General features: G+C 45.2%; 1 protein-coding gene and 1 pseudogene across 1 annotated transcript in view; one reads left to right on the top strand and one right to left on the bottom strand.

Moving 5' to 3' along the window:
* Positions 1 to 276: 276 nt before the first annotated feature.
* LOC147197822 (general transcription factor II-I repeat domain-containing protein 2B pseudogene) lies at positions 277 to 7,385 on the top strand (annotated as a pseudogene).
* A 7,354-nt stretch (positions 7,386 to 14,739) lies between these two features.
* The window catches only part of clasp1a (cytoplasmic linker associated protein 1a), a 90,684-nt gene continuing 86,146 nt past the window's right edge, over positions 14,740 to 19,277 (bottom strand). The window contains exon 45 of the mRNA XM_086122943.1: positions 14,740 to 16,615. Coding sequence (XP_085979069.1) covers positions 16,529 to 16,615 — 87 coding nt within the window. The 3' untranslated portion in view covers positions 14,740 to 16,528. The remainder of the gene's footprint in view (positions 16,616 to 19,277) is intronic.

A 19,277-nucleotide genomic window follows, 5' to 3' on the forward strand; every position in this document is an offset into this window, starting at 1 on the left:
GACTTCTGAGGGTTTAGATAATAGGTGTCAAACTCTGGCCCGCGGGCCATATTTGGCCCGCAGTGTAATTATATTTGGCCCGCAAGGCAATACTAAATTACTATTAGAGCTGGCCCGCCGGTCTTATACAGCGCATGTACCGCTGATACTACAAATCCCAAAATGCTCAGCGGGTGTTTTGACGCCTCCCTCGGGACCAATGAACACTCTCTCCGTTGTTGGCAGTATACCTCGCTACCTCACACAACTACTGGCACCGCGCTACCTCTCCCAAAAATGGCGAAAAAAAAGGCAGGAAACAGGACTTTTCTGGACAGGTGGGAGACAGAATATATTTTTATAAATCTAAAAGACAAACCTGTGTGTCTTGTATGTGGAGCCAACGTGACTATAAACAAGGAGTACAATATACGACGACACTATGAAACAAAACACCCCGACAAGTACAAGGACATGGACACGACTCAGCGGCGCCAGAAAGCGGAGGAGATGAAAAGACGTTTGGCGACACAACAGACTATGTTTAAAAAAGCCACAACGCAAAGTGAGGCTGCTGTAGCGGCTAGTTTTATTGTGGCGGCAGAAATTGCGAAATCAACGCGGCCCTTCAATGAGGGAGAGTTCGTGAATGTCACGTTACGCACGAAGCAGGAAAAGGGAACTGCTTCGTACATAACAGAGAATAAGTGGAACCCCGAAGGAGCAGACACCGACAAGGACTTCGTCAAAACAAAAATATTTATTACAAACAAAACCCCGTCAAATAAACAACAGAAAGCGCTGGTGAAAACGAGAACCAGGAAATAAGGAAACGCGACAACAGAAAACGCTTGCAAAAAATGGCAAGGAAAATATGTTAAGACAAGTACTAGTTCACGTACGCTAATATAATGATTCCTTTGGGACGACGAAAATTTAACCAACAGCGAATGGTATCGAATAAGAATTGCAATCATAGGCAACAGCAGTGGCACGGCATGCAATACTCCGGCAGTGATTTGACTGTCGGAGCGCCTAGATATAGCAGGTGCAATCTCTGGCAAATAGGCAGCAGGTGTGCAGGCGACAGAAGTGAACGCGTGCCACCTGCTGCCGAATACGGATCATGACAGTACCCCCCCCCTCAACGGACGCCTCCCGGCGGCCCACCCGGTTTGGACGGGTGAGAAGCGTGGAAGTCACGAATCAGGGACGGATCTAAGATCCAGGAGCGGGGGACCCATTGCCGATTCTCTGGCCCATAGCCCTCCCAGTCGACCAGATACTGGAACCCCTTACCCCTGCGCCGAGAGTCCAGGATGGCCCGCACAGTGTACACGGGGTCACCGTCGACAACCCGCGGAGGAGGAGGCGGGGTGGGAGACGGAGCCAAGGGACTGGTCGCCACCGGCTTGATCAGCGAGACGTGGAACACGGGGTGAACCTTCATTGAGGCCGGCAACCGGAGCTTGACTGTGACGGGGCCGACGACGGAGTCCACCACAAACGGTCCGGTGAACCGTGGCCCCAACTTGGCAGATGTGCCGGCCAGGCGCAGGTCCCTCGTAGCCAGCCACACTTTCTGCCCCACCACGTAGGTCGGCGCCGGGCGTCGCCGACGGTCCGCGATCTGCCGGTTCCTGGACGCGGTACGGGACAATGCGGCCCTGGCCTCCTTCCACACGCGATGAGCCCGTTTGAGGTGGAACTGCACCGACGGAACCTCCACCTGACCCTCCTGGGACGGGAACAGCGGTGGTTGGTATCCGTAGGCCGTCATGAAAGGGGACCGCCCAGTAGCTGAAGAGACGAGGGTGTTGTGCGCATACTCCACCCAAGGTAAGTGGTCAGCCCAGGACGAGGGACGGTGGAGACACACGCAACGGAGGGCCGCCCCCAGATCCTGGTTAGTGCGCTACGCCTGCCCATTGGACTGCGGGTGGTATCCCGACGTCAAACTCACCGTGGCCCCCAGGGACCGGCAGAACCGCTTCCACACCTTGGACACGAACTGGGGCCCCCGGTCGGATACAATGTCCAGCGGGATGCCATGGAGATGGAAAACATGCTTTACGAGGAGGTCGGCGGTCTCCAATGCCGACGGCAACTTGGACAGCGGGATGAAGTGGGCCGATTTAGAGAAGCGGTCCACAATGGTTAGAATGACGGACCGCCCACGGGACGGAGGAAGACCCGTGACGAAGTCTAGGGCGATGTGGGACCAAGGTCGAGGAGGAATGGGTAGAGGTTGGAGCAATCCAGCCGGAGGCCGACGCGAGGCCTTGCCGCAGGCGCAGGCGGAACAGGCGTTGATGTATTCCATGACATCCTTCCGTTGCTCAGGCCACCAGAACCGCTGGGAGACGAGATGAAATGTCCGGGTCACTCCGGGGTGGCAAGCCACCTTGGACACGTGCCCCCACTGCAACACCTCCGACCGCGGTGATGGTGCACAAATAGCTTCCCTGCGGGACATTCAGCCGGAACTTGTACCCCGTCTTGAGCCTCCTGAATCCTCCGCTCGATCTCCCACCTCAAAGCCCCCAGAATGCAATGGTCCGAAAGGATTGCTCCTGGCGTGGGATCCTTTTCCGCGGTACCGTGGAGGCGGGAGAGGGCGTCAGGCTTGGTGTTCTTGGATCCGGGACAATATGTGAGGGTGAAATGTCGCGAATTCAGTCTTTTAGCGGACCGAATGCACTCCAGGTTTTTATGGTCTGTAAAAACAGTGAAAGGTTCTTTAGTCCCCTTGAGCCAGTGTCTCCATTCCTGTAGTGCCGCAACTACAGCTAAAAGTTCACGGTTTCCCACGTCGGAATTCGCCTCGGCGGTGCTGAGACGACGAGAGAAAAAGGCGCAGGGGTGCAGCTTCTGGTCAACCGGAGAACGTTGAGACAAAACTGCCCCCACTCCTGAATCCGAGGCGTCCACCTCTACGACAAACGGGTGGTCAGGATCAGGATGTTGCAGTACAGGTGGATTGGTGAAGGCTTTCTTTAAGTTCGCGAACGCTGTGTCTGTGTCCGGGTCCCATTTGAACGGGAACTTAACAGAAGTCAACCTGGTTAACGGAAGAGCCTGTTGGCTATAGTTACGGATGAATCTTCTGTAAAAGTTGGCAAACCCCAAGAAGCGTTGTAGTTCCTTGCGGCTGGTGGGCGTAGGTCACTCCACCACCGCCCTGGTCTTTACGGGGTCGGCTCTCAGCTTACCCTGCTCAATGACAAATCCCAGGAACGAGATGGCTTGTACATGGAACTCACACTTCTCTGCCTTGACGAAGAGCCTGTTCTATAATAACCGTTGTAAAACGAGCCTGACGTGCTGTTTGTGCTCCTGTACTGACCGGGAGAAAATCAAAATATCATCGAGGTAAACGAAACAAAATACATTCAGCATGTCCCTCAACACGTCGTTGACCAGACTCTGGAAGACAGCGGGAGCATTAGTCAAACCAAAAGGCATGACCAAATATTCAAAATGGCCTAATGGGGTCTTAAAAGCCGTCTTCCACTCATCCCCTTCTCGCACGCGAACCAGATGGTACGCACTACGCAAGTCTAATTTTGAGAAAATGGTGGCAGATTGTAAGGGAGCGAAGGCGGAATCTAACAACGGAAGTGGGTATTTATTCTTAATTGTAATGTCATTTAGCCCACGATAATCCACACACGGCCGTAACGACTTGTCCTTCTTCTCTACGAAGAAGAACCCGGCACCTAACGGTGATCGTGATGGTCTGATGAGACCTGCAGCGAGCGAGCTATTAATATAGTCCCTCAATGCCTCTTGTTCTGGATGAGACACCTGATATAATCGGGAGCTCGGCAGCGGGACGCCCACCTGCAGGTCTATGGCACAGTCGTACGGACGGTGCGGAGGCAAAGATCGGGCGCGATCCTTGCTAAAAACCTGTTTCAGATCGTGATAGTAACTAGGCACCCGGTCAAGGCAGATGACTTCAGGGGCATCGTTACAGACACGCGTATGCCCCCCTACGGCCGACCGCAAACAATGCTCGTGACAAAACGGACTCCATATTTCTATGGCCGGGCGGTTCCATGATATAATTGGGTCGTGTGTCTTGAGCCAGGGCAAGCCGAGAATAACCGGAACGGCTCGGGAATGCATTAAATAAAACCGTCTGTGCTCTACATGATTCCCTGACAACCTGAGCTTAAGCGGTTCTGTGATCCGGGTTACCACTGCCAGAAGGCGCCCATCGAGATCGTGAACCCGTTTCTTTTCGGCTAATTCCTCGGTCAAACAGCCTATCTCTGAGGCAATGTCGGTGTCCAGAAAGCAGTCGTCGGCACCCGAGTCTATCAGAGCCCTGATCTGTCGCGCCCGAGACGCCCCGTAGATCTCCCCCTCGAGTTCAAGTCTTCTGGGGTGTCCCGGCCGAGAGTCGACTCTCTGAGGCTCTCGAGATTCGGCGCGGGGTCGTGACTCACAGTACTCGACGAGGCGTAGTCGGTTGGGGTTCCGATGGGCAGGATGCGGCTCGATGTCCTTGTAGACCACGGTTGGAACACGCCTGGTCCACGAACCGATGCCGTCTCTCCTCCGGACTGGAACTTCCGCCCCCCAGCTGCGTCGGCTCCTCCCTGGCGGCAGCCCTCCGGGCGCTGGGGTGGTCCCCGGACCCAGCTGTCCGAGTGATCTCGCTGGATGCACCTTGGTCCGCTGTATGCTGGAACGGGAACCAACCGCTTCCGTGCTCCCGGCTCCTCTCTCTCAGGCGGTTGTCCAGGAGCAGAGAGAGATCGATCAACTCCTCTAGGTTGGAACTGTTGTCGCGGGTGGCCAGTTCGTCTTTAAGTGTATTGTTAAGTCCGCGACGAAACAAGCCACACAGCGCCCGGTTGCCATAGCCACTTTGGGCGGCCAAAATGCGAAAGTCAATCGAGTAGTCCGCCACGAATTGTCTCCCTTGGCGGAGCTCTAATAGCCTGCCCTCAGCCTCTCTTCCCCGCACGGGATGATGGAACACACGGCGAAATGCCGCCACGAAGCCGGGGAAGGAAGACCGGAGGCTCGGTTGTGCTTCGCTCACTGCAATTGCCCGTGACGCTGCCCGACCAGCCAATAGGCTCATGATATATGCGACCTTCGCATCATCACTGACATAGACGGAAGGCTGCAGGTCAAAAACGAGCGAGCACTGGTGGAGGAATTGCCCGCACTGACCATGCTCGCCTCCATAACGTGGAGGGTGGGAAGCATTGGTTCCCTACTAAATGGAGGAGACTGGACGGGTACCTCCAGGGTAACATGTCGAAGCTCCGGGGTAGGTGCTCTCCGCCCTTCTGATTTGACTACGCGAGGTTCGTAATCATCGAACTTGTGAGCCAGCATGGAAACCGCGCCGCGGCGCTCTGAAATGGCTCGGTCCTGCTGACTCCTAAGCTGCTCTTGACGGGACAGAGCCGACAAAACCTTCCCAATGTCTGCGGGATCCATGGTGGCCGGAGTATTCTGTCACGTTACGCACGAAGCAGGAAAAGGGAACTGCTTCATACATAACAGAGAATAAGTGGATCCCCGAAGGAGCAGACACCGACAAGGACTTCGTCAAAACAAAAATATTTATTACAAACAAAACCCCGTCAAATAAACAACAGAAAGCGCTGGTGAAAACGAGAACCAGGAAATAAGGAAACGCGACAACAGAAAACGCTTGCAAAAAATGGCAAGGAAAATATGTTAAGACAAGTACTAGTTCACGTACGCTAATATAATGATTCCTTTGGGACGACGAAAATTTAACCAACAGCGAATGGTATCGAATAAGAATTGCAATCATAGGCAACAGCAGTGGCACGGCATGCAATACTCCGGCAGTGATTTGACTGTCGGAGCGCCTAGATATAGCAGGTGCAATCTCTGGCAAATAGGCAGCAGGTGTGCAGGCGACAGAAGTGAACACGTGCCACCTGCTGCCAAATACGGATCATGACAGTGAAAAAGTGCATGATGAGAGTTTGTGATCTTGTGTGCCCAGAGAAAAAGAAAGCATTTTCAAATGTGAGCTTGAGCAGGAAGACAATCGCTGCTCGCTCATGTGAACTTGCCACCAACCTATTTGAGCAGCTGACGGAGAAGGGAAAAGGTTTTGTTGCATTCTCATTTGCTGTGGATGAGAGCAGCGACACATGTGATACTGCCCAGCTGTCAGTCTTTATCCGTGGAGTGGACTCAAATATGTGTGTTACGGAGGAACTTTTGGGATTAAAATCAATGCATGGCACCACCACAGGAAATGACATATTTGAAGAGGTTTCCACCTGTGTCACTGAAATGAAGCTGCCGTGGGATAAACTTGTGGGACTAACGACAGATGGCGCGCCAGCAATGTGCGGTCAAAAGAGTGGACTGGTGGGCAGGGTTCAGGAGAGGATGCGGTTGGAGAACTGTGCAGGTGAGCTAACTGTTTACCACTGCATCATACATCAAGAATCACTGTGTGGCAAAGTCCTAAAGATGGAACATGTTACGACCTCAGTAACACAAGCAGTGAACTTTATAAGAGCAAAAGGTCTGAATCACCGCCAGTTCAAGTCTTTTCTCGAGGAATGTGGTTCAGAATACGAGGATGTGCCGTATCACACAGAGGGAAAGTAATGAACCGATATTTTGAGCTGCGTGAGGAAACATGTCAGTTCCTGGACAGCAAAGGGAAAGACACTGTGGAGCTCCGTGAGCCAAAGTTTTTGGGTGAACTGGCCTTTCTGTGTGGCATCACAATCCATCTCGATGCACTAAACCTGCAGCTTCAGGGGAGGGAACGTATCATCACAGACATGTACGCTGCAGCGAGGGCCTTTAAAACTAAACTGTGCTTGTGGGAGAATCAGATGCTCCAAGGGAACCTGGGCCATTTTCCCTGCTGCCAAACCATTTCAATGCACATCTCAACCACCGTGTTTCCACGTGCACAGTTTGCTGATAAACTCTGCGCACTCTGTGCTGAGTTTGCCCAGCGATTTGCCGACTTTGATGTCCAGAAATGTAGGTTTGAACTACTGAGCAATCCGTTTGCAGTTGATGTGGAAAATGCACCAACCAACCTCCAAATGGAGCTGATTGAACTCCAGTGTAGTGACACGCTGAAGTCAAAGTATGACGCTGTGGGCGCTGCGCAGTTTACCAATTTCATCCCTGACACAATGCCTCAGCTCCGCACCCAAGATGCTCAGATGCTCTCCATGTTCGGCAGCACTTATCTATGTGAGCAACTATTCTCCTCGATGAAGATGATCAAAACAGCTCGCGGGAGACGTCTGACTGATGAACACCTTTGCTCAATCCTAAGGATTTCCTCAGCTCGGAGCCTGACCCCGGACATCAATGAACTGGCATCCAAGAAGAGGTGCCAGGTATCTGGCTTGAGCACTTCAGAGTAGATCAGTGTGTTGCAAACTGAGTAGTAATTCATGTTTTCTTTGAGCACTTTCTTGCTTCTTCTCCAAGGCATGGGCTTGAATGGTTGTACTTTCATTGAAGGATATTATTGTTAGTTAATTTATTATTAGCCTGTGGAAAAAGTTTACTTTTGAAATTTAAATCAGAAGGCTGCAAATAAATAAAAGGCATACAATTTTCATTTAAATTTTATTTAAGGAATAAATGCCATTTATGTGTTTTTTTTAAATTTGATATTCAATTTTGCACGTGTGCAATATTAAGCTATACATCATAAAGCATTCAGCTTTGCTTGTTCCATATTCAGTGTTTAAGCAAAAGTTGTTTGTGTCCAAATGCACGGGTTCATTGTTATATCTGAAGGAAATTTTTCAATAAATATCAATGTTGGCCCGCGAGTTTGTCCAAGTTTTAAATTTTGGCCCACTGTGTATTTGAGTTTGACACCCCTGGTTTAGATTAACACGAAGGTAATGAGTGTTCATACCAACACTATACAGTGCATCCCATGCCTCACAACCTTAAATACTGTACATGTTAGAAAATTTCAATTCAAAACTTAAAATTATTTCTGACAGCTCTTACAAAACAGCAGTAGGGCACAATTTATGTTGTTTCACAATTTTTGTGTGAAAACTGCCCACAAAGTCAATAATACAATCAGGTCAGTCACACCAAAAACAGTGAACGAATCCTTCTCAATTCTAATTGCATTCACGTTATCATGAAAACCCAGAGTAATAACATTTGTGGTCAAATGACCATCCTCTGCCCAAAAAAAACCACTATATAACTCGGGTTAATTTCACACTGCAGAGCGTGTTCTTAAACAGATCCTAAAAACACCTTTGCAGAGTCACAGACGATTGTCTGTATAGTCACTTTTGCACTCTCATCCACACGCACGATCGGAAGGAGGCCGATGTGAGGCATTAAAGAGCATTTCATGTATTTGAAGATATTACCAAAGGAAAAAAAACACAGTTACATTTATCTTCCAACACTCATCATGGGGCCTGCAGGAAGGGTTTTCGCAGGTGAATCTTGAATATGATTGGCTAAAAGATGAATCAGCAATTTCACTGGTGTGTGTGTGTGTGGGTGCGTGCGTGTGTGTGTCTGTGTGCGTGTGTGTGTGTGTGGTGGAGCCTGCACCCAAGGCATTGGACAAAATAATATGTGCATGGCAACACATCGAAGCTGGAATCTGTTTGGACCCCCCCAAAAAAAAAATAACCCACAGAAGACTGGAAGCCACAAGGCCAGACAGAAGCAATGAAATGAAGACAAAATAGTGTTGGAAATAAATGATTTCTACTTCTTCCACATCTTTGGGCCACCTTTAAAATTGCATGGCAGCAAACAGACAGAAGTATATGGACACAAAACAATAAACAAGACATATTCAAGTTCATTGCTTGTCAACCTACATGGCTAAATGAGAAAACCCTAGAGGAGGGGTTACCAACTCTGGGCCTCGACGGCCCTTCTCCTGCAGGTTGTATCTTTCCCTTCCCCAACACACCTTCAAGCACAGTGAAAAGAAAAGTAACGTAAATAAGATGGAATGAGTAGGCAGCTTGTCACTTAAGCTGCCTACATCTGCTTGAACCAAAACATGTTACATGCGGTGTTAATGAACCCGATTGGCCGTGTCGCCCATGTGACATTGCAGGAACTACAATGATGAGTGACCAATTGTCCCACACATCTATACTTCAAAGTACTGTCAAGACGTAAACATGATATGGATTTTTAATTATTAGGTAGTTAAATTATCTGTTTTCAACTGTGTAAAACAGCAAACTCATGTGGAAACCAAGTTCCATCCATCCATCCATCCGTCTTCAAATTCGCTTATCCTCACGAGGGTCGCGGGCGTGCCGGTGCCTATCTCAGCTCTCTTTGTGATTGACATAAAATGAACTGGTCGAACAAATATGACTTAAGACAGCAAAGATCTGCCCAAGATCAATTGTCACTGCCCAACAGAACTACTCCATTACTATTGCTCCATTGTTCAAAACTACTCTTGAACATGTTCAAAATTTCCTTAGGACAAGAAAAATGATGCCGCATTTTTACTGGGTTTCTTACAAAAATGACCAAACAAAAACATTTTTTGCAACTCCAGCATAGTGTTTCGTGCTTCAGTCATCACCTGACAACTAGGCTTTTAGCACTCTAAAAGTGGCAAAGTGTCCCATTTTAGGTGGCAAAGCATTATCACACATCTCACGTCAGACTGTGGGTGGGGGTGACAGAGAGTATCACTTGCACTGGCAGATAAATACTCAAATATCAAACATAAACTTCAATTGTCATTTTGCTAGAGCAACCGATCCCAATCCAAGCAGGCTTTAAAAATCCAGTTTTTCCTTGTTTGGGGAGAGTGTACCTGTGGAGAGAATTTATTAACCTTGGAATAAACAGTACCTAACAAACTAAAAGAGACAATCTGGAAGCCATGTGATGGTGGAATACAGTCAGTGCAACTCAAAAATATGTTTCTACGAGTAATAGACTTGGTTATCCTTGGATTCGTGCCACTGAATTGTTGAATGGGAAATGTGCTCACAGGCATAAGCGTACAACCACAATTATGGCAATAAAAAGTAAATGCATTATTGTGTTTGATGACACCTTTTCTCTTCTTTTGGAATTTGCCCTGAACCATGCCTTAAGGATGTGTCAGGTGTGATGTACACTGTAAATCATGATCTGAAGCTTGGAGGAACACCAGGAAACATGTTAGTCGGGCAAATCTGTTGGAAGATTGACGTCAGCAGAGCTCCACAACAACAGCCGGTGCATTTGAATTGCTGTGCTGAGGCCCGAGATCAGATTTGTGGTGTAAATGCAGTGACAAATTAATTCCAAAGTGTGGAGCCCCCAAAAAGATCAGAAACCATATTGTCACGCATCTGTCTCTGATAAACACGAATTTATTCACAGCAACATTTTATGAGTGTAAAACAATTTTCCCATTCTCACAGTTGGAACAGATGAGCGATTAGGGTTTCGATTATCGTTGTATCTCTGTGATGCTGGCACTTGAATGAAAATCTACATAATCATACGATATAAAACGGACAAAATTGTTGGTACCCTTCCACTTGAAGAAACTAAAACCTACAAGGGGCAAAGAAATCATTCATCCATTTTCTGATACGCTTTGCCTCACGAGGGTCGCGGGCTTGCTGGAGCCTGTGCCAGCTGTCTGGGGGACACTCTGAACTGGTTGCCAGCCAATTGCAGGGCACACAGAAACGAACAACCATCCACGCTCACTCACACCTCGGGACAATTTCAGTGTGCCATTAACATGCAATGCATATTTTTGCAATGTGGGAAGAAACCCGAGTACCCGGAGAAAACCCACGCAGGCACGGGAGAATATGCAAACTCCACACAGTAAGGCTGGAGCCGGGATCGAACCCACGACCTCTGCACTGTGAGGTCAACGGGCTAATCAGTCGACCACCGGGCCGCCCGCTCTCGCTTTCTCCAAACCAAAATGTCCTTTTCTATTGTTTTCAACACATCATCTTCTAGTCTTTTAAAAGCGTTGTCTTTCCTTTATAGGCTGCCCCTAGAGTGTTTATTCAAGATTTCCTTCTGCGTGCCAGCTCGAATTGTAACGCGTTACTAAACTCGGTCACTCATAAAATGACAACTCCTTACTCCTTATGTAAAATGTGCGATATTATTGTCACACGTTCCTTGAACTCCAACACTGACGGACCAGTAAAGACCCATTGATATCGAGCCCAATAAGCAGCAATGTTGTACAGATTGGCATTCCCGAGAAGGATGTTTCTGCTTCTTGTCTGCGAGGTGAGTCACGTGACTCAGTGCACACCTGAGCAACTACCACTTTTCTTGTCTGGACCATCTTAAAAAAAAGATTATTTTACTGTCGTATTTAGAATTTCTGTTGTATCCCACTCAGCATTTACATTTTAGGTAGGTAACGCAGGACATAACACAGATTGTGAGGTCTACCGGTGTTGAAATGAACATCCGATGATCAACTGTTGACCTTTTTTTTGGGGGGGGGGCAGAGTATTCATCCCAAATACCATAATGGGCTGTTTTGATGTGTTTACCATTCAGTTGGATTGTCTTTCTTGATTGTGCAAATCTGCACCTCGCAAGAAAATCAATACCCACTTAAATGAAGAATCATTGCCGCGAGGTCGCCCAAAAGCCCAATCCAATGCAAAATGGCTTAGCAAGGCACATAAAAAGGGAACTCTTGCTTGATATTGTACATTTTTGCTTTGAAGCTGTGTTTATTTGTTTCTTGGTTGGTAGCTATCTCACATGTTGATGCACACAAATCCGAGTAATGGGGAGAACATGCAAACTCTATACAGGTGGAATCAAACCCTTGCACCTCTGTACTGTGAGGTGGACGTGCTAACCAACGGACCACTGTGTCAGTCAGGCCACATCATGGCAACGAATGTCGCAATCCCAGCTCTTTATTTAGTTTGTTTTCCTTTTCATCGATGCTGTGTTTTTGAAAATGCAAAAAAATTACAGCATTTAAGACCTACAACTAGAATGGAATGGGATATTGGTGTGAACTGTGAGGAATATGTATGCTTGGACTTGGCCTTGGCATCTTGTCCCTGATAAATATAGCAATTTGGAAGGAAAACAAGCAATGTGAAATGGGCTGGGAGCCAGACGGACCATTCTGGAGTTTTTTAATGACCCCCAAGGGTCGAGGGGTTGTCACAGTAATAGGAGATCAGAAAGGATGTGGGGCCAGTAAATCTCGTCCATTCTCAGAGGAAGACATCTTTGTCAATCCTGCACAACATCCACATTAAAATAGAGTCACAAATGCCACATTGTGCTATCATCAATGTGCAAAAGTTAGAGCTAGCAACAGGAGGCAGAGTGGGTGTCAGTGGGCTGCGCGGTGCAAGGTCCAGAACGCTGCTGCTTGTTTACGATTGATGTGAATTTAATTTTAGGAAATTGTGTGGAACTGTTCCAAAAAGTCAATCAACAGTCTAATGTGTGTGTGTGTGTGTGTGTGTGTGTTTGGCCATCCATTCATTTTTCGGGGGCACACATTTTACTGGTTTGGATGGATAATATTCTTCTGCATTGTACAAATTTATTGAAACTTCATCGGTATGTCCCCAAACACACAAAATGATGGTTTTCTTTCATTATCATCCTTATTGTATAATCTCTGTGCTGCAATCGACTTTTTTATTGGAAACTCTGATGGCAAGTTACTTGCCCTTCCCAGACAAAAGCACTCAAAAATAGCAATATGGATATATGTAAGTTATTGACTGGATATCAACTTTGACGCTTAATTAATCTAAATGATGGTTCATTTGATTTTTTTTTTTTTTTAAGGTTACTCCGTTTTTCACAGCTGTTGTTAATTTATGGCTGGACAGTGCAAGATGATCAGGATCATTTTCATCTTTACTGACCATCGAAGAAAGAGAATTTTAGCTCTTGGGGATGTAATACATTAATTTAAAAAACATTTTTTTAAAAGTCTTCTTAGGACCTAACAGTGCGCTCTTCTTGAACGACATTATACATCACAGCCTGTCCTCACAAGCATTTTGTGAATGGAGTTTATTCTGTACTATTATTTTACCAAATCAAAGTTGTCGATATCTAGACTGTAATGACCACATTGGTACCGGTACGTCATTTCCAACACTTTCCAAACTCGACATTAGGAAGTGTTCCATGCTTGAAACACCCCGAAGAATGCGCCAGTAACACAAACGTAACTGCAAAAACATAACTTATGATGAATTCAGTGTGATCGTATGTATTTTGTTTAATGATAAAATCAACCATGATTATATCGTTCTCCAAGTGTTACATTTTATTGAGACATTCCGTCACGATTTCTTCGAATCGTTGATCCGTCAATTTACTGCACTCAGAAAGCAGGAGCAATACCAAGTCCAGTATATTATTTCAGTAGTAGCTGCGCCCTCATCTGGACAATACAAGAATGACCTGAACTAAGGTTGACTTTCTGTCCCTGGATTTGTCACGCCCGTTCAATCGCATTTTGCCCGTCGATAATGTAATATGATACGACGAGGGTTGGTAAACCATCAGGATTGTTCAGAGACCAAAATTTCACGACACCATAAGTAATTTTTATCACATAAAAAGTGACACATTTTTGTTTAACGATGTGTATGGAATTTTATCTCTGTATGTGAACAAAAGAAGCACATTACTTTGAGCAGAACCTTGGGGAAAGCTTATGGAGTTACAGTAGGTGGGTAGGAATTTTGCCTAGGCAGCAAACAATATTCTGAGGCACATCTCCATTGACTGGCCCGGTGGACGACTGGGTAGCGCGTTGGCCTCACAATGCAGAGGTGTAGGGTTCGATTACGGCTATGTCCTTCCTGTGTGGAGTTTGCATGTTTCCCCAGTGCCTGCGTGGGTTATCTCTGGGTACTTCGGTTTCTTCCCACATTCCAAAAACATGCAAGGCAGGTTAATGGAACACCCCAAATTGTCAAGAAAGCGGTTCGGAAAATGGACTGGCCCAAGCTTTGTGAACTGTTATGATTTAGTATTTTACAGTCTGGTCCATGACAAAAAAGGCTTTTTCACCTTAATAGACAATGGATTTTTATATATATACATATATATATATGTGTGGCGGCCCGGTAGTCCAGTGGTTAGCACGTCGGCTTCACAGTGCAGAGGTACCGGGTTCGATTCCAGCTCCGGCCTCCCTGTGTGGAGTTTGCATGTTCTCCCCGGGCCTGCGTGGGTTTTCTCCGGGTGCTCCGGTTTCCTCCCACATTCCAAAAACATGCATGGCAGGTTGATTGGACGCTCTAAATTGTCCCTAGGTGTGAGTGTGGGCGTGGATGGTTGTTTGTCTCTGTGTGCCCTGCGATTGGCTGGCAACTGATTCAGGGTGTCCCCCGCCTACTGCCCGAAGACAGCTGGGATAGGCTCCAGCACCCCCCGCGACCCTAGTGAGGATCAAGCGGTTCGGAAAATGGATGGATATATATGCGTGTGTGTGTGTGTGTATTTTTAGTTTTTTGGAAGTTTGTTTTACAGCGCGATGCCATCTCCGCATTGAGAAATGAATGAAAACTTTAAAGCGTTTATATTTTGCTACTCACTTGGTTAATGTTGAAATGCCGTTCCAGGATAAGGGGAGCGTAATGGTAGGATGGATGCATGGTTGGAAATGGCTATGTAGACATTGCTGCTGCAGGGAACCTAGTTTGAGTCATAGAGCAAGGTTCAGCACGCTTAGAAACTTACTTGCAAGTTGAGCAACACAAAAAAACAGCCAGAGAATTTCCAGATCATCAAGTCTGTTTATTACCCGAGCAAACAATTTTTATTGTTGCAAGACGATCAAGTGGGGGCTGTGAACCAAAAACATCCTTTTGTCGAGGTTGACAAAATAAGATCAAATATTATAAAGGAAAATAAATACGCGAACACATTTTGCATGGCAAAATAACAAAACACAAACAAAAGTTAATTGTTTGCAATCGGAATACTGCCTCATTGTGTATGGACGTAGTGCTCATTAAATCCCCCGCAACAGCAGTAACAAATTTGACACATTTTCCATTGGACAACTAACGGACTTGACCATTATTTAAACTGTCAAAAAGATGTCAAATTCAAGAAGTATCAGATGAGGGCTACTTTCAGTACCTCGAAACTAATGTGACATTCTAAAACAAAACGTGCCTTGTGGAGAAAGGGTAATTATATACTGTACATTCATTGACTTGAGTCAGAAGAAGGGGCCTGCTTTGCAAGGGATTCTCAGTGAAATCGCTCAGCACATCAAGTAAAGAGGCTTTGTACAGCAGCTTAATTTCAAATCCTAAATCGGTACCACTTTTGCCATCTTGAACAGTGGATCGTATTTGATATAATCACATTTCACCCAAGAAAAGTACTTGAACTCCAAACATTTAAAGCTTTTCCATACCTATCGACACCTTGCTGCAAATGAAAACAATCTGTCTGAATGTTGTGTCGACCAAATGCGAGACGAAAACGGTCGCTGGCCTATATTGAAGCACTGAGCAGTACAATGTTGCAAGTGCACTTGAGCAGCCACTGTGCTTTTCGCACAGCACAATGACGACGTGCCGCAAGTTCAAAGCAGGCTAACGTGCAAAAGATTTACGGAGGCAACTTATATTCGGCAGAAATGCCAAAAAGCAGTGGTCTAAAAGTCTCGAGACGAACTAACTTGTGATGGGGTTTTCCAGGAGAATACTGTTTGCATCTTTACAAGGGTCAGGCCCCCCCCCCACCCCCCGCCAACAGATTCACAGTTTTCGTTAGCTGATAGTTTACACTTTTATACATGCCAGACCCTCGTTGGAGTTGCCGTAAAGAAACCTTAGTGTGTGCATGACAAGAACATGGCTACAGCGCCAGATTGTTGGTCTCGCCCAACTCGGACCTACAAAAGACATTTGCAGTATTTACAAAGCTTAAAACTGTCTTGCCACTCAAGTGACTTCAGCCCAACAGCCGCCGCGCAAACAAGCTTGAGAAAAGCATATTGAACATAAAACGTTTTTTTAAGTTTTTTTTTTTTTTACAGAGAGCGGATTGTAGCCAATTTAAAATGAGATTAAAAAACAAAACATTCAATGCAGAGTCTCCTCTTGATTCGAATTTACTTTAAATACTACCTGAAATTATAATACAGTACTATTTATTTATTTATTTTACATAGTGCAGGATTGGTTTTAAATTCAATTTATTTTATCCCACCCAAATGTTAATGCATGTCATTCACCGAATAGATTTCGCTAAATCTGATCGCTAAAGCAGAAACGAGAGAACGGTGCACAGTCATATAACGATCGCAACGTGATTCATAAAGGGGAAGGGGGCGGGGGATAAAAATAATCTCTCCTCACCCACACTACATTCCAAAGTTGTCAGAACAAGAGCGCTGTGCGGAAGAGTAAAAATAATCCAGTTAATCGTGAGAAAACTGCAATAAAATGATGTGATTTCCAGAAGAGTAGGTGGCGTTTGAAGCCGTTGGGACCACGAGATGGTTGGCAAGGTTCGTCTGCAGGATTTCCAGTGAACCATCCCTCCATTAACTGTGACAGGAGACATCGGAGGAACTGCTGCTATTGCTGTTTGTGGTCTGGGCCCGCTTGATGTACAGATTCAGTAATTTCATCTGCAAAAAAAAACCCACACAGACAAAACACATTGATGCAGCAACTCACCAAGGTACACTCATAAGAGTTTTCTTATCAGACAGATAGGGTTCAATTTAGGGCTGAACGATTTCGCAAACCATGGTCCTCTTCCCATTTATTCGTTACACAAGCACTAAATGAATCTGTATTACAATAAATTATATCAGAAATGTTTTGGTTGTATAGGTTAGGCGGATGGAAAAATGAAACAAATGAGCCATGAATTAATATGAAAGACATTTTTAAAAAATCTTCAATTACAGTGGTTAACTCCCACAACACTTAAGTCAAGTCTCTTAAGCGTTCACGTTGGTGTTGTCACGAAACCAAAATATTTACTTTGCTACGATATCTCCATGAAGTACAGTGAAACTCCTCTACAATGAAACCTACTGTACATGGGCGAAAATATCCCAGAGTGTGAAAAATTGTCATGCATGAAAGCCATTCCCACTTTTCTGCTCCGCCTACAACGAAAAATCCCCCTGTTCCGTTATACGAAATCTTTTTCTCTGGTCTTGCCTCCCGATGAGATTCACTACAACGAAAACAAGCTTTCCGAAAAAGACTAATCCAACCTCAGCCAACAGCGACTCCTACTGCTTTGCTCCGAAACTGCAACAGCAACCACCACACTGAGTTACACATGTGCAGTAGTCTAGGAAGTATTTGTTATTGTTAGTTTCAGACACAGCAAGAACGTTGCATTGCTAAAATGGCTACAAAACGGACCTTTGGATGCCAAGCAGCTAAGACAAGAAGAGCTCTGACGTTGGAAGAGAGGGAAAAAGTGATCAAAATGGAAGACAGAGGAAGCAAAATAAAAGACATGATCCAAGAAATTGATGTAAGTGAAAGTGAATGCTGATCGTAAATTTTGCAATTTCTTTCCCTTTTTTTCTCTTTGTGCACAACTGTACATTGGCTATACAGTACTGTACAGTATGAAGTGTCTTTGGGATTAGGATTGTTTGATTTCAAAAATCATTGATTTAAATTCCCATTTAAATCAGCTAAAAATGAACATATCAATACTTTTATTTTCCATCAATTATTTTTCCACAAATGGATAGAAAATTTGAATGTTGCTTTAGAACATAACCAAAAAATGTAACAGATTTTTGGGTGTTTTTTTCTTAGTTTTGTATCATTAAATTGATTAATTACATATTCATAAGGTGTTACAGTACTGTATACAATAGGCATATACTTTACAGTACTGTTATGCTTCAGGTGCATTTTATAGAAGTTTGAAATCAAATTATAGATATTGAAACTTCCTTTTTTATAAAAGAGTATAAATGACTTTTTTTAAACCAAAAGACAAAGTTGAGTGATTAATATAAAACAATTGCATGTTAATGTTAAACAGTATCAAATACAGTAAGTGTATGCTCATTTCAGGGCACTACGTACAGTATTGGAATAAAAATAAAGAGTACACATATACGTTTTGTGTGTGTGTGTGTGTTTTTACATCTGAGATAAAATTTGCTACAGTGAAAAACCCCCTGTTGTGAAAAATTTCTTGCTACAAACATGATTTCGGTGTAGAGGAGATTCACTGTACCTTGATACTGTTACTGAAACAGTACCATGGCAAAAACTTCAAAGATCGTTATTTGTAGTTACCATATTTTCTGCACTATAGATGGCGCATCTAAAAGCATTCAATTTTCTCAAAATCTGACAGTGCGCGTTGTTATCCGATGCACCTTATGTAAGGATCAATATTCTGATTTCTTGGACAAAGTATTTTAAATGTTCTGTAAAATGCTTTGTTACAGCTGCAGGAGTTGTGAAAGCGCTATATGAATAAAGCTGTAATGTATTGTATTGTATTCCCGTTAGGGTAGCTCCATCAAGTGGATGCATAGCGCAAACGCAGCCACTACTGTCGCTTCTATTCTATTCTAATATAGACCATTCATTGAAGGTGCGTCTTATAATGTAGAAGAGACAGTAATAAAGTTTTATTCCATGATGGATTTTTTTTTTCCTGTCAGTTTTGTAAGGCCATACTGTGTAAAAGCGGTCTTTGATTGAGGATGTTTATCCTCAATTGGGTCACAGGCGTGTGGGAGCCTATGCCAGCTGACTCCGGACAGTAGGCGGCGCACACGCTGAACTGATTGCCAGTTTTTATGTTTTTGTCATGTTATGAGGAAAATATTGATTGTGTACTGCTCCAACTAATATTGTGGTGTAGATAATTGTGTGTGGACAATTTACTGGAAGATAAAGGGCTAATATCTTTGTTGCTTTGGTAACAATAGCATTCATCTGAAATAAGCAAAATGCCTCGCTGTAATACAGTGAGACTCCTCTACAACGAAACCTACATGTGCGAAAATACCCCCAAGTGTGAAAAAAATCTTCATGCATTAAAGCCATTCCCTGTTTTCTGCTTAACCCTACAATGAAATGTCCCCCTGTTGCGTAATATGAAATCCTTTTCTCCACCCTTGGCTCGCAATGAGGTTCACTACAACGAAAACAAGCCTTCCGCAAAAGTCTAATCCAACCTCAGCCTGCCACAGCGACTCCTCCTGCTTAGCTAGGAAACGGCAACAGCAACCACCAACTGGTTTACACATGCGCAGCAGTACAGGAAGTATTTGTTATTGTTAGCACGTGGTT

Source organism: Hippocampus guttulatus, chromosome 11 (assembly GCF_054856545.1).
Source record: "Hippocampus guttulatus isolate MCC_2025c chromosome 11, RoL_Hgut_1.0, whole genome shotgun sequence".
Taxonomy (NCBI): Eukaryota; Metazoa; Chordata; class Actinopteri; order Syngnathiformes; family Syngnathidae; genus Hippocampus; species Hippocampus guttulatus.